The following is a 25,227-nucleotide window of genomic DNA, read 5'->3' as shown; positions in this document are numbered from 1 at the left end:
TTTTTTTTTTGAATTTTTCGAAGCATCGGAATTTCGTGCTTTTTTCGGAATCACCTTACTTGTCGCGATTAGATAGTTTCCTCCAAAGGGTTTGCTATGTAGAAAATTTTGTGGCATTCAGATACGATACGAATGTTAAACAAATGCTTATTAGGGTGCATTACTCTCGATGCGAAAAGAAATATATTAATCGATACTATTTTTCCATTGGAATTAAAAAAAGTATTATGTTTCAGAAAATTATTAAGATTTACGTGAGCTGGAAGGATTTGAAAATATTTACTACCTCCAAAAATTAGTTTAAAAAAATATTTTTTTCCAAAAAGGTGGAACAACTTAAGCTTAGAAGGTCTGCATAAAAAAATTTAAAAATTTTATCAACGAAACAAAATTAATGATGTTTTTGGAGGTAATATGTAATCCGTACAGCTTACGCGAATCTCTATAATTTTCCAAAATATTTTGTGCGAGTCTCAAAATATGATAATTTTTATAATTCCAGTGGCAAAACCGATACTTTTTTCGGTGAGGCACCCTAATGTATGAATGTACATATGTATATATAACTATCTAAAATTTCCCAGCCAGCAAAAAATCCGAAAACCGATCCGAAAACGGGGAAAAAAGTCGATGCAAGCCGGGTTTTTGTCCGTTTACCGATTCCATTTCCGGATACTTTAATGATCCGTTTTCACATTAAAGTGGTGAAAAAATGGAAAATGATGGTGAAAAGGACACGTTTTCGGCTGTTTTTTCTGAAATTTGTCTGATTGAATTTTTCGTTCATTACGCTTTCCTTCTGTACTTCACATACACTTTTTCATGGTTCAAAAGAAATAAAATAAAATTAGGAAGCACCTGACGGAATTCGAACCCTTTCTGGAAGCTAACAAATAGCGGCACGCTCCTCTGCACGCTCAGCCACTGCCGACTACGCATGCATGCTTTCAAATGTTTAGCTTGAGCGAATAAAATATAATTATTACTTTCAAATAACATCATATTTTTCGAACATTTTCCGGATACGAAAATTGACGATAACTGTAGGAATTTGTTGTATGCGTTTTCGGATACGGAAAATTGAACTAAACTGCACTGTCGGCAAAATTTACGTTTCTTTGCTGGCTGCGTAGGCGAACAACTGACAACTCTCGTAGCCAAGGGAGGACGTGCCGCCCTCCGGCTTAGATATTGATCTTCCTGAAAGATGCTTTCGACCTACAGCCTAGCCACAAGTTGATTGCATGCTGGTTGCAAAGTTTCTGCTGCGGGGTGTGGTGCTCAGCGTAGTTTCTGGATGAGGTATTCGCCTGCAAATCGAAAATTTGTGCTAACAGCGAACATATTCCCCAAAAAGTTTTTGAGAATGATGCTGTGGTGACAGTCCTTGCCCAGACATGAACCTGAGTCGTTCCAGTCACGTAGATCTGAATGTCGTGTGAACGTGATGGGGTCCATTGTGCCGCGATATGAAATTTGAGCTTTGTTAATACATTTTCAAAAACTTTACATTACAAAAACAAAAAAAAAATCGATTTAATGGTTTTCCAAATACACACATCAAAATTATCTACGAAATAAAATATCTAAAAAAAATTTCTTGAAAATGTTTTCACATATACATATACTCTTTGATAAAAAAACTAGTTATTGAAAATATGGCATCTCAAAAAAATTTAAAAAAAGCGCAATAGTAGCTCTGAGTATTGCGCAATATTTAAGTATAGTATTATTACAATAATTTGAGTTATGCATTTTTTACACCGAAGTTGAGTAAAATGAGTACATTACAAATTTACAAATTATTTTAAATTTTTTTAAGACATTTTTTTAATTATGCAGTTTTTTTAAGTATGCAGTTTTATAGGCCATCAAATTTTAGTTTAATAAAGAGCAAGTTTGAAGCTACTGAAAATTGCGTTGATTTTTATTATTTTTTATGCTGATTGATTTTTAATATTTTATATGCAATTTTTCCTTACGGAAGAAAATGCGCAAAACAGTTTAATCGCTTAAAACTTGCACTTGTTATACTAAAATTTAATGGGCTACATAACTGCATACTGAAAGAATTGTTACAAAAAAAATAAAAAATAAATATAAATTTGAAATGTTGAATGCACACCATAATACTATACTTAAATATTGCCCAATACTCAGAGCTACCATTGTGAATTTTTTTAAATTGCTTTTGAAAACAATTTTTTTATCAAAAAATATGTTTGTGTAAATTGTTGCTGAAAAAAATTTTTTAATATTTTTTTTCATAGAGAATTTGGATGCGTGATTTTTTTTTTAATTTTTTTCTCGCCCCGTTCTCGAGATATTCGGAAAACTATTAAATCGATTTGTTTTTGGTTTTGTGCTCTAAAGTTTTTAAAAATTTATTAATCAAGCTCAAATTTCATATTTAGTTATTATTTATGTTTATGCATTAACCCTAAAAATTGTAAACAAATCAAAGAAATGAAGTGTGAACCCCGTCTATTTTGGTATGGAACACCCCATATACAAATATTTTACACATACCACATGGTGCCCCATCGTTTCATATTCAACTTTCTTTTGCGCTTAATTTCTAGTGTTGCAAACAAAAAACCCATTAACATAATCTAGTTTAAATATGTACTCGTAATCGAAAGCCCACAAAAAATTATTTTACGTCCACATTTGTTACAGTGATGATGGATGAGCCACGCTTCGCACAGCCGATACCAAATGTAACCGTTGCTGTCGGTCGAGATGCCAATTTGCCATGCGTAGTCGAGCACTTAGGGGGATACAAGGTAAATAAAGAACTACTTTAATTAAATTGAAATCATCTATCATTTCGGCATGTCGCCTAACTAGGTCGCCTGGATCCACATCGATCGCCAAATGATACTGACAATTCACAGACATGTCATATCTCGCATACCACGCTACAGCATCACCTATGATAATGCCAATACATGGCTGCTGCATGTAAATCAGGCGCATCAAGATGATCGTGGCTATTATATGTGCCAAGTAAATACGAATCCAATGATTAGCCAAGTAGGCTATTTGCAGGTTGTGGGTAAGTTGAATGCTAAAGAAAAGGCTTACTTAGCAATTTAACTAACTAATCATTCAACTTTCCATTTCTAGTACCACCGAACATACTCGACATCGAGAGCACTCCTTCCTCAGTGGCGGTGCGTGAAAATCAAAATATCAATATGACTTGCCGCGCTGATGGCTTTCCAACGCCGAAAATAATTTGGCGGCGCGAAGATGGTGAAGAAATTGCCGTCGAAAAGAAGAAGAAAGGTAAGCATGTGCCCAATTGAGTTGAATAGGAGTAATTTAAACCTACATAAAAATGTACTGACTGAATTTAACTTTTCCTTTTTTATTTGTATCTTCTCCTTTACAGTTTTAGTTTACGATGGCGAAGTGTTGCCATTGACGAAAGTAAGCCGCAATGAAATGGGTGCTTACCTCTGTATAGCCACCAACGGTGTACCGCCATCAGTGTCAAAGCGAATTATTTTGGATGTTGAATGTGAGTACATTCTGAAGTGTCAGGAATTTTTTTTTTACATACAATAGGCGACAAATGAAATTGTGCACCCTGTTCTTATATAATATACACAATAATTTTCATGAAGAAATTGTCGCATTAATTATTTTTTGTGAAAATATAATTCATTCTATACAAAATTAACAAAAATTCAAAAATTTTTTATCAAAATTTTCATCTTTTTATTCAGAATTTCTTGAAAATTTTAGAGTATGCAGTTTTGTAGTCCATTCAATTTTAGTCAATCTCCAAAAAAAAAAAAATCTCAAAAATTAACGCGATTTTTTAGTCGGTTGAAACTTGGACTAAAATTGAATGTGCTACAAAACTGCACACTCGAAAATTTTCTAGATATTCTGAATAAAAAGTGGAAAGTTTAGATGAAAATTTTTAGAACTTTTGTGAATTTTGTATAAAATGTGAACTAACATTTTTATGGTTTATATTACAGAATGAACTATATTTTCATAAATAACGCGGTTCAACAAAATTTGGTCTTATTTTATCTCAAAAATGGGGTCGTACTCATCTTATAGCTTTTTTGTTGCCGATTTGAAGTGCATTTGTAAAATTTTTCTAGCACGTCCAGTTTTTAGAAAAAAATTTTTAAGTGTCGAAAAATGACAAATTTCAAAAAATATTTAAAAATATAGCTTGGACGTAGTTTTTCCGAAGAAAAGGACCCGTTTTTGAGATAAAATACAAATTTTGTTGAACCGTGTTATTAATGCAAAAAAATTTCATGAAAATAAATTTAAATTATATTATAACAAGGTGTAAACTTTCATTTGTCGCCTAGTGTACATACATACATAAGTACATAAGTGAAATACAACATTATGGATGAGGTTATCTGCAAATGGATATTTGTATGTACATTAGTGTGCATCATCTCCTATAATATAAGTCGCTACTGTTTTACAGACCGTATTATAAAATTTATTACAATTTAAGACTTCCAGCAAAATATTTCGGAAAAATATTGAGTTTTATGTGAGCTGAACCTATTTCAAAATATCACCAAAAATCTCATTATTTTGATTCTGTTAATAGAACTTCGGCTTAAACTATTTTATCATCTGGGGTGATGTTTTAGAAAAAATATTTATATAATTTTTTTTTATTCATAAAAAGTTCGGTTTTTGGAGCTATTTCAAACTAGGTACAGCTCACGAGAATTTTAATATTTTTAAGAAATATTTTGGCGAGTCTTTAATTATATATTTATACGTTCACAATTCCGGTGGAAAACATGCTACTTTTTTGCTGAGGCACCCTAATGAGAGTAACTAAAATATACATTTATATTATTTCATTCGTTTTACTCTCAAAGTTTCGCCTATGATTTGGGTACCCAATCAACTCGTCGGCGCGCCAGCAGGTACAGATGTCACAATTGACTGTCACACCGAGGCACATCCTAAGTAAGTTTTCAGCCTTTTCAAATGGCTTATAAGTGGCACACATATACTTGACTATTCTGGGACAAATTTAGTTTCAATTTACTATTTTAGCTATGTATGTATGTATGTAGATGTGTTTGACCTTTATCTAAAACAAATTCTAACTGAAAATGTGTATTTATTTTTAAGGAAATATATATTTATTTTCTGATCTCTACTTTTATACAGTTTTTATTTATATTTGCTCGAATAATTTCCGTAAGTTAGCTAAGTTATTCACCTACATAAATATGTATGCACATATTTATTTATTTCAAATTTTCAGTGCTAACTTAATTTTATGCGAATAGTTTTCCATGATACTCTTATTTTATTTTCTTACATATTTGCATATATAAAGCATTTGTATGTCTTTTGTGTAAGTTAGCCCAGAATTAAGCTATTTTGAATTTCAGAAAATTTCAATTCTTCAGCCTGACCGTCAAAAAAAGCTGCTACTGACAGCTTTGCCAAAACTAACGCACATAAGTATGTAGTATGTACTATAGTTATATGCGCAAGCGTGTGTAAAGATTGTATGGAAGTTGTAAAAAAGATTAATTCATACAATTTCATTAGCTAAGACATACTTAGGCTTTTGTTTATTTATTTCAAAGTCAAATATTGGTTTCACACGTATAACTATATACATCTGTGCATGTAAACTTTTATTGTATAGTCTAAAATAAGCAAATATTGTTTTTATGTCTGTCATTCACAGAGCCATCATTTATTGGGTATATAATTCGGTGATGGTCCTGCCGAGCAAAAAATATAAAACTGATTACACAGAAAATTCCTATCGGTAAGTTCATATTTACCTATAACAGAATTGTGCAAAGTTTTATGCATGTGTGCCTAGTATACGTATATACATATGTACGAATAAGCAAATCAGAATAAAAATTATTAAAGAAAATTTATTTTTGGTTAGATTACATGTTGTTACAAAAAACGAAAATTGCTCGCACTTTTTAAGTGGCAGGTCGTATAGCTGGATGAGTAATTTACGAAATTGTTTTCAAAACTGGTCTAACACCCTGAAATTCTCGACTTATTCCTAAAAAAACCATTTTTACTTGACTTCCCGCACTAAATAATTTTTAGCACGGCTATTTTTCAACCAATTTTAAGTTCTTATATGGCTTTGGATAGAAGAATATTTATACTACTTAAAGAAATAATAACTTATATGCCTAACATTGCAAATATGTGGACAATTATTGGAATAAATTTTGAAATTTAAAACAACTTTTATTATTTTTTCTATTCCTACAACACTTTTTGCCAAAATTTCAAAAATAGATAGTCTCTGTTAATCATTACTTCGAAAAGAATATTTAATTGTTAGTATAATTGCTAGTAAATCTAGGTACCACTCATTAATATAAAAAAAAAAGTTATGAAGTTATGCTATTTTATTTTAAAGAGACAATTTCAAGTTATTCTGGGTGAAGTATACAGCCCTCCAAAAAAATTGTCAATTACTTTTGACAGGAATACCCTACCCCCATTTATTTTTAACACGAATCTGAAGTCGTTTTGTTCTATGACGGCAGGATTTTTTCCCAACCCCAAAAAACGAGACGGATGTTATGTGACAGGCGCGTCTTTTGAGGTTAGCAAAAAATCCTGACGAGGTGAAGCAGAACGGTCTTCAGATTCGTGTCCCGCGAATCACAATAAATAAGTGATTTTCGAACTCCGACACTTTTTTTGCGAGTGTGCGGCTATTTACAGCTGTCTTAGCCCCCAAAACACCTGTGTATCCGCGCCTGGTCCTCTTGGAAAATCAATAAATTTGGACATGAAAATATATGTATCTTGACCTTCAGCGGTGATAATAATAATGCATTTTACTTGTAGCCTTATGGCCTATAAGCAGTAATTATGGTTTCATGTTGGTTAGTACCCCAGTTAATGGTTTGAAAGTTTAAGGGCCCGTTGTTCAATTTCTGATTAGCACAAATCGGAGGTAGAAGCTCCGGTTCAATTCAACGACTGCTTCATCGAACACATGTTATATGCATGATGTCGAGATCGTCGATAATGATATTTAACTGGCAGGTAGTAATAACCAGACTTTGAACAACCGGCCCTAATAGCGTTTGCTTTTCTCGAAATAATGCTGCATTTATTCGGCCCTGCACCAGGGCGGTCAAGTTTCCGTATTGTTTTTTCTTAGCATCTTCACATGCATATTGCGTGCTCGCTCTTTAAAAAAAGGTGAAATTTTTTGCGAGCAAAGATAGCGCCTAAGTTTCGTTCCACTTGCACTTCTTACGTTATATGTAATAAAAAATACAATGTACAATCCACCCAATCTGCTTAGTTTTATTTAGAAAATATTTAATGCCAATTTATACAATATGTGCAACCAAACAACTGAAAATAACAATAACCTATGACTTCTTCAGTGCTCATATGAAATTGACTATAAGAAATTTACAATATGGCGACTTTGGCAACTACCGATGCATATCCAAGAATTCACTTGGCGAAACGGAAGGTTCCATACGCGTCTACGGTAAGTGAAATAAAAATACTCGTAAACAGTATTGTATATATGTACAGGCCGCACACGACCTTCAAAATGACACAACTCAAAATTTGGCATTTTTGAAATTATTTATGCACTATGCGTGTACATCCACAGAGAGCTTTTATTTACCTTGCAGCAAAAGCTGGAGCAAATTTTTGTTATAATTCTTTCAAAAAACTTTAGGTAAAGGGTACTTGCCCATATAATTAGCAATTAGCATGTGATATGAAATAGTTTTTCGTATTTTCTGACGAACGTGTAATTTTGAGTTGTGTCACCTTTGAAGATCGTGTGCGATATGTAAATATGTATGAATGATAAAGTACTTTTGTGTATGCATGCATGCATTGCAAGCAATGAAAGTCTGGAAGAAAGGAATGGGAAAAGAAAACGTTTAGAACTAAAATTTAATACAGTAGAAATGCACACATAGCAAAGAAAATTCCGGAATATTTTACTATAAACGTGTATATGTACATACATACTAGCGTGGGCCGAAAATCCGCTTTTTTAGAAATTTGATTGGTAATAGGAAAAATATGGTTCATTATGTTTTAAAGAAAATCTGTGTAAAATATGAAAATTTTGGTCAATATCCTAGGCTCGCCCAATTCCATCAAAGTTTAAGTACTAAAAATTTTTTTTCTTAGCTAACTTCGATTCTCTACAAAAAGGTCCATATACCAAATTATGTAAGACTAATACTTTCGAAGATTATTGCAATTTAGTAAAAAAACGAATTAATTAATCGATTTATTAGTTTTTATTTTTGAGCATATTGAACTTTGATGGACCTGGGTGAGCCTAGGATGTTGACCAAAAAATTCCAAATTTCACACAGACATTTTTTAAAGCATAATGAACCATATTTTTGCTATTACCAATCACAATTCTAAAAAAGCGGATTTTCGGCCCACGGTAATATGTACTATGTACAAATGAAACTATTTTCTTTTACATGCCACTGTTTTTGGCTGTAGCGATTTTTAGACAATATTTAGGTACTTACTTATGTCCATTTTTTTCAATATTTTATTTTTTTTTGCATTTTCTTCTTGCGATTCACTTTTACTATTTTTATATCCACTCGTTTTCGGACAATTTCGTTGTCGATACTTGTATGTGTACCTATAACGTACATTTTTATTTGATAGCCACAAATTACACTACAGCTTTTGTGATACTTATATGTATTTGTATGTATTTTTACTCCATGCGTATGGTTATGTTGTTTTCCACATTCGTTTTTGTCTGTGAGCTTGCGCTCTACATTTAGATAATTATTTTTTTTTAAATCAAACAATACCACAATTTTTTTGCATATATAAGGAAAGTACAGTTTTGAAGTTCTAAAATTTCCTATCTGCATTGCATTCTCAAACTGTTTTATAATCTTATAGATTTACTTGATTTTCGAAAACCAATTTTACCTTTTATAATCCTTCATACAGCTGAAATAGTAAGAACTTTAGGTGGTGTTGGGGTTTATCGCATGGATTGAAATCAGACAAGTAGTAGTTAGGGCCCTTACAAAAATCGGATAGTTCATTTCTTTTATTTTTTTTGTTGCTGGGACCCTTCGTCTGCTTTTACTTATGCTTATGAATATATGTAGCCCCTAGAAGTAATCCCAAAATTTATTTCCGCTCATAACTTCGAAAATAATATTTTTTTTCAGAGATACCACTACCATCTACGCCCTCAAAACAAGTCACACATACAACCATCGAAACAAGGGAAAGTGAGTACATAAGAAATAAGCAATCTACAAAATTTAGATTAAGTTTTGTTCAAATAAAAAGGTGTATTTTATCTATAGCTTTCGTATGATTTTAGGTGTTTTGTATAAAAGTTACAAAAATTTATAGTTATGCCTACATGTTCAAAAATTTTTGCAATAACTTGACCGCTCCTCCATTTTCTCTTTCCTTCTAAATTATTTCTACCAGACAATATAATACCCACACGAAATGATTCAACGAATGCACTACAAAAAGACATTCATTCGATGAAAGCAGATCTGCTGGGTAGTGGTGCATCGTCGGCTTCTTCATCGCACTCTGCCACAATTTCCATGTCTGCGGGAAATGGCAATGGCATGTCTGCGCTGGGAGGGGCGAGTATAAATGCAGTCGATCGCAAAGGCACGCTGGCTATTGGCAAAAGTATGTATTATACCGAACAGCCCCCGAAGCAATTGGATGGCTCTGCAGGTGAGTGTTGTTATAAAAAAGTGGATATTTAATTTTTAGAAGGAACATATAGATATGTACACATTTTTAAAAATAACTAGCAAAAAATTAAGTCATTCTAAAAAAACTTTTTATTTATACATATCGTAATTTTTAAAATTATAGATTTTCACCAAAAATTTGTTATTATTTTTGGTTACAAATTTTAGTCTTTTATTAGGAATTTTAGCAGACTATTGTTTTTTTTTATTAAGTGCAAATATTTTTTTTGCTAATATCCAAGAAATTTATAAGATGAAAAACTACATAACTTCCTCAAAATTTGTTTAAAAAATATTAAATCAAAATATTATTGCAATGAAATAAAATACTAAAAATATTTACTATGCATATCATGGCTTTTCTCTCATTTCTTTTTTCCCCCTTTTCTCTTATCAAATACTACGCAGCTGGCAGATTACACAAGTCTCCAAGTATTTTTTATTTGTGCAGATTTGCACTAATTTTTTTACTACTGAGAAATCACTCATAAAACTTCTTGGATTTGTATAAATAAAAATTAAATAAGTATATAGTAATTAAAACTCAATAATAATATAAAACATTTTTTGTTTCACTTTATATCGCAAGACTTAAGTTTTACGGATAATATAATTTAAACGAAAATCAAAGCCACGTTTTCCAAAAAAAAAAAAAAAAATATATGTATGTATTTATGTATGTATATTCAAATATGGATTGTTGTGAATTAGTTGAGCGTATTGAAAGATACTTCGAGTAAACGGAAAATGACGTTAAATAAAAATCAGTATTCAATAGTTCCTTAAAAAACTTTTTATTTTTTAGTACTTTATATATTTTGTTAGTTTGGAACTTCTTTTTTGTATATATGGATTTGGGCGATAGTTTCCATTTATGTAGTTTGAGAAATGCCAGTCAAAAACACAGAAAATGCCTCTATTGTCAATACCCTGAGGCACAAAGACATTCACTTATTACATTATTAGATTTTTACCTTGATCGAACCGACTTATAGTCGCAGTTCTTTCCCTTTCAGCTTGCTAAAGAATTTTGCCACCGCTCTTGTCAACTTCTTCAAAAATAACTTCTTTATCCCTCCATTGGTTTCTGTAAAATCTGTACCGATAAATTTCTTTAACCTTAATGAGTGATCCAGAGGTTCAGAGTTCGCCAAATTTATCAGCCCGCTCATACCGCTCCACAAAGGGATCCACTGAATTTGATTTCAATTTTAGAATTCAACTTTAAAATTCAACCTTGTTTTACATACAAAAACAAAATCCAAAGTTTAGCGTACCATGCTTCTTATACCTGAAAAAATATATCGACCTACCTCAGACTGGACGGTCTTGCGGTCAGGAATCTCCTGAATGTTAAAAAGGAACCCACTTTTCAAATAGCACGGACCATAGTTTTGCTAACAAAGCAGAAAATTGGCCTTGCGTTCCAAGAGAGGAGGTCTCAGGTACGTATAGAGAGAAGGTAACGTGGTCTGTCTGGCCTTTAGATGGTTTTAAAGCAGAAAGATTGGAACAAGCTTCTTCGTAAGATGCTAAGATACAGGTGAGGATATGTTCATACTGAAGTCACGGAAGTTAAATCATTTACGGAAAAATGACATCAGGCCGAGAAATGTACCGGTTTCCTTGAGCTTGAAAGCGCGATAAAATATACACTGATGCCTTGTAAAGATACATAGTAGCTTCACCTTATCTCGGAAGAGAAAAAAGTGGGTAATTGTTTTCCTGGTAAACAAGAGTCTTGAAGGCTTTAACCCCCAATTCATTCTGGCTCGCGCACCTAGTGATTTCAATCAGTGCACCATCTATTGGATCACTTATCAATAACAAGCATTCATCTGTGATAAGTATTACCAAATCACGAAACTTAATTCTTTCAGCTTTGAGTAGTTCTCGCCAGAACTTCCTTCACCACCAAGAGCCACAGGTAGGATAGTACAAACCTTTGGGGTGTATCGTTGATGATTATGCTTTTCACAGATCTTGTGTACCCCCTTTCGTTTGCCGAACGACTGTATTGGCCTCGAAGAAGAGAGCTAAGCTATACAGAAGGCGGATGACTTTTAGCTGCGTAGCATGGTTCCAGACGGGGATGTTACTATTTTTGTCTATAGTCAAGCAAAAGATATTCTAAAGCTTATCATGGAACCTTGTTTGCTATTGCAACAATGCTCCAAGGATGGTAGATGCCAATAAGTACTATCCGATTAAAAAAAAGACTCTCTGCAGACAACATTTCTCTGCTCAACAATTTTTTGTCGGTATCCGAGCTTATAATCGAAGCGTCTTAATCACTAGGTTTGGCGGAAATCTTCTTCTTCTTCTTTGTCGCTGTAACCACCTAAGCGATTTTTGCCGAGTTTAACAAAGCACGCCAGTCGTCCCTCTTCTGTGCCAACTGACGCGAATTGGAAATGTCAAGTGAAGCCAAGTCCTGCTCCACTTGGTCTTTCCATCGCAGTGGGGGGCTTCCTCTGCCTATACTACCACTAGCGCGTTCCTAGTTGAATACTTTCAGAGCTGGAGCTCGGCGTCCATTTGAACGACATGACCAAGCCAGCGGAGCCGATTTATTTTAATTCGTTGCACAATGTCTATGTCATTGCAAAGCTCATACAGCTCATTATTCCATCGTCCCCGATACTCGCCGTTGCCAACGCGTAAAGGCCCGTAAATCTTTCTCTCGAATACTTCATTGGCGGATATAGCGGATCTCCTCAATTTTATTTGGGATAGCAATTGGTTCCGTAGGTTAATGCCATGAAAATACCCTAAGAGGAATGTGCTTCTTCCTGATAGTCACTCAAAGGGGGCACTCATAGTGGACAACTAACTATGTCTCCGAGTGAAAGTATGGAACAGTGAATACACTCTAACTAACTTAACTTCAAAACAATATACATACATACATAAATGTGTTTTGATTATCTTTTCCACGCGAGTTTTCCTTCTTTTCTCAGTCAACGCCGATGGCAATGCAATAATTTATTTGCTCAGTTTCTTTGGAAAATATTTCGTAAATCAAATTCGCTTTGTCAAATATGTATGTATATTTTATGTACATGTAATTAGAATATTATATAAATATATCTAAACCTTGTAAAAAGATGATAAAAAGCTTAAATGTTAAAAACATATAACTATATATAAGTAGTATAAGCAAGGCTTACTCGTATTAAATGTATTAGCTTAGATATAACTATTTAATACGAAGTTATAATCGCGTAACTGCCTATACTCGTACAAGTCTTGTCTAATTATAATATATTGAAAATGAATAAATAAAATAAAATGCATAGGGATATTGTATGTACCTATCCATACATGATTATCTGTGCCGTTCAATCAAAGTAGCCTAAGTCGGCATAGCCCATTTCCCTTTAAAGCAACATTTCATTGGGTTCCCAAACAATATTTTAACTTTTAAATAGCCATAGTTCCAGATGCTTTTTTAGTAATAGCTTAATAAAAATAAAAATAAAAAATTTCAAGGAAAAGTGATAATTTTTTAATTCAAAGTCAAATCTTCTAAAGTCACTTAAGCTACTTTAATTGAACGGTACAGGTATATAGTATACTCATATCTAAATGTTCATTCATACGTACGCAAATATACGAACGTATTGAGCAACGCAGATTTATTTGAATCAGGGAACGTAACAGTTACAACTTTTATTAAAAAAATCACTATTTAACACATATTTTTTTTAATTGTATTTAAGTACTCCTTAAATAACCGTTATTTCTGACTTTTGGTTTATAAATCTAAAATAACATTTTTTTTTGATTTTTATCTAAATAATCTGCAAATAACAGTTTAAATTATATGTCTTTCATAACGGTTATCGAAGACTTATTTATAAGTCACAAAAAAAAATCAGTCACTGACCTTTATTTTTTAAATCGTACTTATTAAAGTCATTTGTATAAGTCATAGTAAGCTGTCTCCCAACACCTTCTTAACTGCGAAAAGTGTTGAGTTTTATATGAATGATTTAAAAAGTAAAAGTCGGTGACTGATTTAAAAGTAAAAGTCACTGATAGTCTTAAATAACTGTTATCTAAGACATATAATATAAAAATCATAAATAATTCTAATTTTTTTTTTTAATTTTGCATAAAAATTGCAAATAAATTTTTTTTTTTTTAAATTTGAGTCTAGGTGAAAAAAAAAAATCGATGGGTATGTATCACTTAGTTTTCGAACATTTCCTTCATAGTGAAATTTTCCATGAGAGTTTTCATCAATAACTGTTATGTTCGGTCCCTGATTTGAATATTATGTAGTTTGGAAAGTTCTTTTCAATTGAGCTTTAAAAAAAATTAATATGTATTTTTCATAAAAATTTGTATAACTACTAGGGTATTCGATTATTCGCCTTTTTTCCAAAACTGGTTTGCAATTTGAAAAAAAACCGGTTGCCTATTTTGAAATTAAGAGAAAACCGGTTTTATTTTACATAGTTTTCATACAGTGAAAATGATTATGTTGGTATGAACTCATGACCGAAAATCACTTACATTAATTCTATTGCTTTTGTTGAGAAAAGAGCAAAGTAAAATAAGTTAATTTTTTTTTTTGATCAAACGTAAAACAAATCAAAATCAGTCTTATAGATATAAAAAAGTAACGGTGGAAATCGATTTGGAAAAACCGAGTCAATCACCCTAATAACTACAATTGACTCCAACCAAAAATGCTGGAAAAAATTGTGGGAAGAGAAAAGGCATATGAAAAAATCTGTAATCTTTTCTCAACCAACTTTGGTTTGTCAAGAGCGGACTCTGCTTTTCAATTGGCTACTGAGCCCAAGGTAGCACCTGTTGGCAAGAATTACACTGGTCTACAAGGGTTTTGCGAATAAGACGGGACCTGGTGTTTCCGAACGGATTTTTCGTGCTGAACACGAATCTGGGGTCCAAAACTTCCCATCACGTCACGTTTTCGAGAAAAAAGGGGTTGAAACCCCTAAAAACAGCGTTTTTGGCCATTTTTGAAAAATTGTAGAGCTGAACCCTGACGTGCTACAAACTTTGTATATGTCAGAAATTAAAGGCTAAATCGTGCCCTTTCGAATGAGCCCTATGCCGAATTAATCGCATGCACCCTTAGATCAGGGGGTGTATTTGTGTCTAGGAGTCCAATTTTTATATCCACCATATTCGACCCGTCATCTTAAATTTTTAAAATCTAACTGCAGATTCGTAATCAGCGACTTTTAATATAGTTAAAACCTTGGCATTATTAATTTTCTATGATCGTTTAAGATTAAATTCTTTCTGTGATCAATTTTTCCTGCACCCCTAAACACAAATACACCCCCTGCTTTAAGGGTGCACGCGATCAATTCGGCATAGGGCTCATTCGAAAGGGCACGGTTTAGCCTTTAATTTCTGATATATGCAAAATTTGTACCACGTCAGGGTTCAGCTCTATAATTTTTCGAAAATGGCCAAAAACGCTGTTTTTAGGGGTTTCAACCCCTTTTTTCTCGAAAACGTGACGTGATGGGACATTTTTGACCCCGGATTCGTGTTCAGCACGAAAAATCCGTTCAGAAACACCAGGTCCCGTCTTATTCGCAGAAAAAAAGTTGAAATTTGTAGACCAGTGTTATTCATCGATTTATCCCCAAGCTGACGCACTTGTTGGCATTTATGCTGGATCGTAGGTAGAAACATTTTTTTTACTACTTCCAAACTGTAACCAGTGACAAGAGCTCCAATCCCTGCCTTGGGCAAATTGCACTTAATCGAAATTTTCACTACCACTAAGGTAGTGGTAGTGTATTTCCAATTTCCGTAGCACTACATAGTGATATTGAAATATAGTTTTACTATTCTGGTTAGCGGTAAGGGAACGAAAGTTTCACTATCACTGACTAATTACACTAGGTTGCAAATTCAGGAATATTCACCGACCTGTGATTTTAATACCCTTGTAACAGTTTTGTTCAAAAATTTATAGCCACTAACCACATAGTGGTAGTGAAATGCATTTCCACTAAGTAAAAGCTTGCTATTTGAACAGTTTCATATAGTTACGGCTAGACTCCACTTTCTTTGTAAGCGTAAATTTATCAAAAGAAAATATATAATTTCTCTAAACTTTCTTTTAGCTATTCATTAATGGATTATTTATAAAATTAAAAAAAAAAAATTATAAAATATATATTATTTTTTCAACCGCGGTAAAGTGCAGTTAAGAGATAGAAAAAACCTAATGAAATGCTTACTTACTTTCTGCTGCGATAAAATTAGTTATTCACAGCAAGTGTTTATTTTAATTGATTTATTTATTTGCCAACAAATTAAGCTTGACATGGCAAACATACAAATGTAAATATGTATCTAGAGCTATACGTAAATCAATTGTAAATAATTATATTGCTAAAGCAAATAAATTACACTAAAATCGCTACGCTGCAATCAAAACAAAAAAAAATGAATAAAAATTAAGAGTTAAAAATAATTGCTATGTGTGCAATAAATTATATGAAATTGTACATAAAATTCAGTTAAAAGCATTATTGGTAGAGAAAAAGTAAGAAGCAAAAAAAAAAGGAAGATCAAAAATGCATTGTATTGACATTAAACCAATCGATGCTGATACGTAATGAAAACGCAAATACGATTTAAATGGTAAATTAGATATGCAATGTAGATAAAAGCACAAGGCAAAGGTGTGTGAAGTGAATCGGTGTAGAAATTCATAGAAGCCTACGGTTGAGAAGCCTAGACTACGAAAATTTAAATAAGTATTTATGTATGTATAAAAAAGCTAATTCTTAGAAAATGCATTTGGTGCGTAAAAATACAAAAAAAAAAAACAAATACGCAAAAAATTAAAAAAAAACTATTGTACAGTTAGTTAAAACATGTGTAAGAGTTTTCGTTCATAAATCAGTATAACTAAATATGCAGCTTCGTAATAGAGATTTACGGAAACATTGCTACAAACTTTGCGTTCAATGAAGAAAAAAATTAAGCTAAATATAAATTATACGCTCTTCATATATGAAGAATTAAGGAGAGTTGCATTTATGTGTAAAAAAATAAGCACTAAATTAAAATGTATAAGCGCATATTAGGAAATTTACATACATACTCATACATCTAACACTTGGTAAGCCAATAAAAATTTTTATTGTTTATCAACTTCAGTTTTTTGATTGATTAAAATTGTATAATTAATTGTTGGCCATAATTATTTAGAGTATGAATCCGTAATTAGTTTCTGTTAGCTGTTTTTTTTTGTAGTTTTTTTAAACAACTGTGTCTGAGCTAATTAATTCGGTTAAATAATAAGGTAATACATACAAGTAATAAATTTTGATTTGGAGCTTCTCCTCCAATTTGTGGTGGCCGCTTTGATGTTGTTACACAAATGGATTGACCTATAGTTTTATGCAGTCCCCGAACGGCAAATGGATTTAATGCGTACATAGCTGTAGTTGCAAGTCTAGTCAATCAAACAAAATTTACATACTAAGAATTTTGAATTGACTTTGAAATATTCTGTACTTTTCCTCCGGCTGTTCTAAAGATAAATTAAAAAGTCGAAATTTGTATGCTCTCATTCCCTACAAGAACTTTCTTTAGAAATGGTATAGAATTCATGAAAAATCATATTTTTCGATCGGAAAACTCTGTTTCTCTTCAGAAGATTCCAAATAATAATACCCAATTATTTATTTAAAATTTGTTGTTTAGTAACTATATTTTATAGGTCCGCCAAAACCACAAGAAAATGTCAGAAAATGCAATCGGGGGATAAATAAAGAGCCTTCAGTGTTAAGAAGTGGTTAAATAAATAATTGGGTATTGTTATTGAAAGTCTCCTGAGGAGAACCAGAGTTTTCTGATAAAAAAATACTGATCTTCAGGAATTCTATACTTCTAAATATTTTTTGATTTCAAAATAAAAAATAGGGGTATATTCCTTTCGATAAAGACCAAACCTAGGCGGTGCGAGCATAAAACTCCCCACACTACTTATTTTGGACTATCCTAATGTATTCAATCCAACAAAAACTGGTTTTTGGTTCCTAAGCCCAGATTTTGAGGGTAAATTCCAAGTATGCAGATTTATTCTGCTTGATTAGGCCTATAACGCGTGTGAACCACTATGTATATTAATTTATTTATTTTGTATTTTTATTTTTTTCGATAACTTTTAACCGTTACAGTGGACACTGTGTTTTTATCGCCGTTTTAAATCGTTGATGATCTAAAAAATTAAATCTGAATATAACGCTTATAATACGATTGAAAGAATAAAAATCATAAAATAACGAATAAAGTTGATCGAAAAAATAAAAATTCAATTTTAAGGATTAAGTTATGATATTTATTATAAATATAAGTCAATTTATTATAAATATCATAACCGTGAAATTAATATCGTTTGTTCACCTGTCTGTTGACTATTTTTCATAATAGGCAGGGGTATTTTTCCACGATTTCAAACATTTTCGTTAATCTGCTCAGTTACTGTCATACCTAAATTAAAGCGTTGGATGGAGCTTTTTTGACACTTCAAATACAGAAATAACACCCAATACACAATACACACAATAAGCATAGGGTTTTTTGTGGAAAATCACGAAAACGAAAATTTCGCCGTTTTCTATAGTCAACTTCACTTCCTAACGCCATGTCAAAATCGGATGACGCCGCGTTATTTCAATATGCTTCATACAAATTGCATGGACATGCGAATTTTTTGACAGCCAGATAACGCTGAAGCTTTGGTTTTGTGGCAGTTATAAAGCGTTTACCGAAATAAACGTAGTCATAAGTGGGCGACATCGCACTCACTTTTCAAAAATTTGTAATAGGTACTCTAATTTATTGCTAAGAGCTTCTTACAAACACCGATTACGAGTGACTTAGCTTCAGTACCTACTTAGTTATACGAGAGGTGGGCGTGGTTATTTTCCGTTTTCAAAAATTATCACCAGATCTCTTAGTTAGACTCTAAGCAATGGTCGTACCGAGTTTGGTGGTGAAACGACCACTGAGATGTAGAATTTCATCATAAGCATATTTTATTCCACTTCAGATGCTAATTTTTTGAATTTTTTTCGTGGGAGGTTGCGTGGTTACCGTTCCCATTTTTGCTCAAGTTAACGTGTACACGGACGGACAGCCGTTCATTTCGACGAGGATAGGAAACCTCTATGGAGATTGCCTCTATTTTCCTTCGTGACTTCGTCGTTGAACCCTTGACAAATATTTATATACATATATATATATATATATATATTTTTTGTTTAGCTTTCACTTACATATTTTGTTGTACTTATGCAATAAATTCAAGCTCAACTGCTTACTTTGAAAAATGAGTACCGGTTTAAGTTCATTTTAGTGGGGAAAAATTTTAATGCTCGTTCCAATTTTAGCAATACATATTGGTTGAGAATTTCTGTCGTTAATTCCCTCAAAGTTGCATTGAGTTCCTATATAGTGAAACCAAGGATTTGTTAGCGATAACTCGCATCAGATAATGCGATTTTTTTTATAATAATTTTTTTTTAATTACTATTAAAATTAAGCCTAATAAATTGTTAAAAGTAAATGTCAAAAAAAAGAGAACACAAGAAACTGTGTAGATTACGAAAAAGGAACTGAAAGCAAGTATGTTGTAATTAAAATATTTGATTAAATCAAAGTGCGTATTCATAATTATATCGTTACCTTAATATAGAAAGGCCCTAACTCATCAGTCAGTCTGTGGAGTAAAATCCTTTTAGAACTTTAAAATAACTGCCAAAGCACAAAATTAGTTACAGTCTCCAATAAAATGCAGCACTTCTGGCTAATTTGAAGCTAAAGAACTTGATTTTCCACTAAGTTTTTTAATCACCTCGTGAATAGATAGGGCCTTTCTATCTATATTAAGGTAACGATATGTAAATAGTAGTAAATTTTACGTGCTTCAACTGAATATAAATATTTAAAAAATTAGAAATTTACATGCATATATATATACATATTAGATAAGTAAGTGCATAAAAACATTATACATACATACCTACATATGTAAACTGGATAATAAGATTGAGTTTAAAAATAAACTGAAACTTAGATTGATTATGTTAATATAAATAAAACAAAATTGAAAAATTGTAAATGAAAACTAATAAAAAATATTTAAAATTAAAAAATGTTTGCAATATTTATTTTACAACCAACACAAAAGGTAAGTAAGTGACTCTGCAAATCAACTTGTTTCATTCAAAAGTTTAGTACTTATTTGTTTATTTATGTAAATTGAAAGGCGCATTTTTTGGGGGTTTCGATATAAATTTTTCATACAAATTGTAAAATTTTTGGGATCAGCCACATTTTATGCAAATTTAGTGCATATTTTTAACAGAATGTGCATTCCAAGTAAAAAAGTTAAAAAATGCTATAAATTTGCAAGTAAAAACTTGGATCACTTGACTTGCAAAAAAGCACAAAGAGCAAACTAACTAACAAAAATAAGAGACGAGCTTGAATTGCACTGAAAGCAATCAATTTGTGCTGAGGCTTTTTTCCAAATGGCTATTTCACGTGCTGCATAAACATTTGTGCATCTAAATACATACATACATACATATATGTGCATAGCATATACATACACATAAACACGGGTATACGTACATATAATCGAATGCTAAACAAATAAACAAGTGTCGGCAAAGCGCACTTCCGTATAGACAAACATCAGGTGAATATTCGTATGTAAAATATTTATTTGTAAGTGCTATTGCATACCACCGCTCTTACGGGTATACGTACATAAATTGTTGCATTTCGTATGCATCTTGCTGTAATAAACTGAATTTTTCATGAACCTAAACACCCTGTACAGCGCAACATGGAAGCATTTTCTGATAAGTACTTAATTCTGTATGTATTGGTGGTGAAGTACGCATCTGGGTAAGCGCATTTCTATAAAGTAGATACAAAACAGAGATTTTTAAAGGAACATTTTTGTTTAATTGAATTGAGTGGTTAACCAATATATAGCAGAAATTCACAAAAAAAAGGTGTATTCATGAAATTTACTTATATGCATAAGCAAGATAAGTGAGACCCTATGCCAGCTATTTTGTTCCTCACAGGTGGTCACATATTAATTTGGTTTAGATGCGTTCATTCGATCATGAAGAAATTAACGATAATCTTAAATTTGTATATGAGAATTGAAGTCGGTTTTGTTCTTTGCTTAAAAATTACTTTTTGGTGCCTAAAAAGCTGTTATTTTTTGGCTGTTTTTTGTAAAATTGTAACCTACTTACATATACCCGCTATTGTGAATTTGTACGATGCACGATAATGCTTGCATTCTGTTATTCGCTAATACGAATCGATGTTGTCGTATGAAATCCGATAGTAAGCGTTGCCGATTTTTGCTGGTTCACAATAAAAAGTGAACGAAAACCACAGCAATTCGCAACATCATACATCTGTCGGCCGTATGAAAACGAGAACTGATTTCTTACGATATGCTTGCAAGCGTTTATTGTCTATCGCACGAAAATTCATAAAAAATGCATATTTTGAAAATATCATATTTTGGTTTTCTCGATTATTTCATTCATTAGATAATGATTTTTACTAGTGCTTGTTGCCGATATACATACATATGTATTTGTCAGTATGAAAATTTTGATTAACTGAAATCCTTACACAGTATATTTCTACAACATTTAACTAAATTTAAACCACAATCAAAAATAATATATGTAAATTCGTTAAGCCACCACACAAAGAGCCCACACGATTTTGCCTAAATTTAAATGCAACTAGCATTGACATCCACGCAAAACACAAAATATGAATAATTTAAATAATAAGCTGTCATGGAGCGCTCAAATCAACTGCATATTTACATTCGCGTAGGTATTCATTTTTCCATGCAAATGCGCATAAAACTATGCTGACATTTTTGTGGATTAAACAGCCAATTTAAATAAATATTTTTTAAGCATATTAAGCGAACGTTTTATATGCAAATACTGTTATTATGGCATAAACCATGCGCGTTCTTACACATACATATACTTTATATGTACATATGTAAATAAAATCAAATTGCGGATATTTTTTTTTAATTTTTTGCTCCCAAGCAATTCAGCGATATTAATGTTTCGCGACAAAAATTGAATAACGAACACACATACATACATGCGTTTATACAAAAGTGCACAGATATGCAGAAAAAATTATTCATAAGCAATAGCAGCCATCAAGCAGAGCGATAACTAACCATTTCCAGAAAAAATACTAATAAATGCAAATCATATGAAAAAATAATAAAGGCTCACTTTACTTAATTAATTTGTTGAAATCAACAATTAAATCATTTATTTAAATTTTACACTAAAATTTTAGCTTTAAATGCATCGCAACTGCTGAGTTGCTGAGCTGTTGACAGAGAGAGAGAGAGTAAATGTAAGATTTTTAGGCAATAAATATTTTGCATTTATTCATCTACATTTTTATAAGCACCAACATACATACGTAGATATCTAAAAAAACACCTTTGGCCCATTTTGGCTGTGTAAAATGAATGTATGTAGCGCCAGAGGCCAAAATCGCTCACGCTTATCTCGCCCGCAGCATCATATTTCAGGTAATTAATTTTAATTGATACTAAATATACTTCGCCAAAGTTTTTTATAAGCATCTTTTTTCGCAAAATTTTTTTTGAACGCCTTTTTTCGCAGTCAAAACACTATCGCGCCTTTATTCGTGTGTAGTGACGATGTATATCTTTCTTTTTCAATACATTCCTTTAGAGAATATAAAAACAAGCACCTGCGAAAAGATATTAAAAATATATATATTCAAGTGAATAGTAGTGTATGCATTTACCTAAACCTATTTGCATTTATATGCGTTGGTTCAACTAAAAATACATATTTGATCAACAAAAACAATTCACTTTAGCTTAGAATCAGAAAAAAATTATTCTAACAAAAATTCACAACAAAAACTACCAATCTAGAATGAACGTATGTATTTGCATGCATAAAAGCATTGTAAAAAAATGCAAAAAATTGTGTTTGCTTTTGGTTGTTTAAAGACCAAAGCTCTGGTATTAAAATTGCATACAAAAATGCGTCTGTTTTTCATTAGGATCTACATATTTTGTGGCAAATTAATGTTACATTTACGTTGTTCTTTTTTTTAGCAATAACTAATTCAGTTCCGGTGAGCACATAGCACATTTCACTGGCATTTACGAATATTAAAACCTTGGTTCAGCTTTTGATTGATTTTGATTGATATGTGCAGCAGCCAGTAGCCAAATCTAATGTAGAGTTAAAAATCGCATTCCATTTCACTGCATTTGGAAAAATTTTAGTTAGAAAAATATTAAAAAAAAGTTTTAATTAGAAAAATATTGCAGCTGCTGCATGCAATGCTGGCATTAATATTTTTGAAGTGGGATATTATAAATTGTAATACTGAATTAAAAAAAAAACAAGCTAAAACATATAACTATATTAATTTTTGGAAATGCAAGCATGCGCTTGAAATGCTTTTGTCGACGTTTGCATCGAATGAAGTATCTCCGTGTAATCCTGTACTATAAAATTCTGTCCGACGAAGGAATTGAAGGTAAGGCTTTAGCTTAAGCGACAACATAACACGGCAGAGCATGCAAGCAGACAAGCGTACCCATTTAAACTTCGCAACAGAGAGCCTTGGCAAAAGACAGTTCTTCTACGAGTATGAAATACATTGCAAAAGTCACTAGCCCTTTACCCATGAGCTGATATTAACAAGATAGTCGTTTTGAAGTTGTAGTGAACACAATGACATTTAGTTTAACTTTGGGTATAAGGTCGCAGGGGGATCGAGGGGAAATAGGTAGCGGATAACTTAGCTAGCAAGTCAGGGGGCTTAACTGCCACTGGACCCTAGCCATTTTAAATTTGCACTTTATTCTACTAGAATTCAATGGGCTACAAAACAACATACTCAGAATCTTTCTAGGAAAACTAATTAAAAAATCTCGAAATCTTTACGAAATTTTGTTGATTTTTTTTTTTAAATATTGCACATTTTAATTCAGTGTCAGACGATTGGTACTTTTGTACAGATTTGTACATTTGGGAGCTGTTGGTACAAAATAAAAAAAATTGGGACGACAATTTTTTTTTAGTCACACGATTGATACAATACAGCGAACTTCTAATGAAGAGGTAAATATTAAAAAGGTAAAACATGCGAAGAGAAAATGGCAATAGAGTCAAAAAAGGCAAAAAAAAAAACAATATTAAAATTTTAATTTTTAAGCAAGGAAGACATGAAGCGTGTGATTATTTAAATTGTTTACAAATACGACTAAGCAGAAAAAAAGGCAAATTCCTTAAAATCCTAACCCTGGCCATAACATAGATATTTTTCATTTATTTTGATTTTTTAATGCACTTTAGAATAAAAAGTTGAAATTTTTATGAAGCTTTGTAAGTTTGCAAAAACTTTTGGGCAAAGTTTTGAAACTTGGATTTATATGCTTTTGGTTATGTGTAGTTTTTTTGAAAACCGATTTTCGAGTTATTCGAAAAATCGCAATTCGTAAAAAATCGGCTCTCCATTTTCAAATTAAGAAAGAAACAGGAAAACTGGTTTTGTTTTATATATTTTCTCTATGGTAAGACTTTCTGTAAGTCAAAAATCACTACCACACACTTAATGGTCTTAACACGATCATATCGCTACAACAACAGTCCTTTGTCGGGGAATAACTCGAGCAGACGAAGAGGTGCAGTTTCTCCGCAGGCTCTTAGTCCAATTTGAAAGAGGTGAGCGGACGACAATAAACACCTCTTCACATACCCACACCATTGGATCCGCTCTTTTCTTAAGTCGTTATTTTAGAATCAAGGCAACGTGAATTGCTGATTTAGACGGAGTTTAGTAAGCTGCTGCAACAAAAAAGCAGTGAAAGATTTTCTTTCGATTTTAATTTTATTTTTTAAATAACTTTCTGGAAAATGTTTTCTATAATTAGATATAAAATTTATAAAAATTTGTTAGTTACATTTTCAATAAAATTAATTTTTAGATTTTTGTATATTTGCTCATAAATGAACTGCATGAAATCTCGATTTATTCAACAAACCAGAATTCGACATCTCAAAAAAAAACGCCTAAAACTGTTTAAAAAATCTGCAGAAACCAGTTTGAAAAAGTCGGGTCAAACACCCTAGTCAAAACATCAACATGTGGGTGACCTCATCATAATATCTATTACTATATACATACATATAAATAAGTAATTGGCCAATTTCGACATACTTTTGATACACGATTTCAATTTATAAACATACAAGATATATTCTTATAACATATTCTCTTAAAACTACGAATTGCAAACACGTTTTTGAATAAACCAAACATTCCGCATGGTCTTAAGTCTAAGTTTGCCGTGGCGTATGAGTAACCTTCTTATGGAAAA

General features: G+C 32.0%; 1 protein-coding gene across 1 annotated transcript in view; it reads left to right on the top strand.

Annotated features, from left to right (window-relative positions):
• Positions 1 to 2,684: 2,684 nt before the first annotated feature.
• The window catches only part of LOC118746376 (lachesin-like), a 45,087-nt gene continuing 22,544 nt past the window's right edge, over positions 2,685 to 25,227 (top strand). Inside the window, exons 1-7 of the mRNA XM_036480230.1 lie at positions 2,685 to 2,786; positions 2,851 to 3,058; positions 3,130 to 3,291; positions 3,398 to 3,526; positions 4,878 to 4,968; positions 7,404 to 7,513; positions 9,478 to 9,741. Of these exons, the coding sequence (XP_036336123.1) occupies positions 2,685 to 2,786; positions 2,851 to 3,058; positions 3,130 to 3,291; positions 3,398 to 3,526; positions 4,878 to 4,968; positions 7,404 to 7,513; positions 9,478 to 9,741 (1,066 nt within the window). The remainder of the gene's footprint in view (positions 2,787 to 2,850; positions 3,059 to 3,129; positions 3,292 to 3,397; positions 3,527 to 4,877; positions 4,969 to 7,403; positions 7,514 to 9,477; positions 9,742 to 25,227) is intronic.

The sequence above is a fragment of the Rhagoletis pomonella genome, unplaced genomic scaffold, assembly GCF_013731165.1.
Source record: "Rhagoletis pomonella isolate Grant_MI unplaced genomic scaffold, Rhpom_1.0 Rhpom_scaffold_00010, whole genome shotgun sequence".
Lineage (NCBI taxonomy): Eukaryota > Metazoa > Arthropoda > Insecta > Diptera > Tephritidae > Rhagoletis > Rhagoletis pomonella.
The sequence above is the reverse complement of the archived record's forward strand: the minus strand, read 5'-3'. Positions and strand labels throughout refer to the sequence as shown.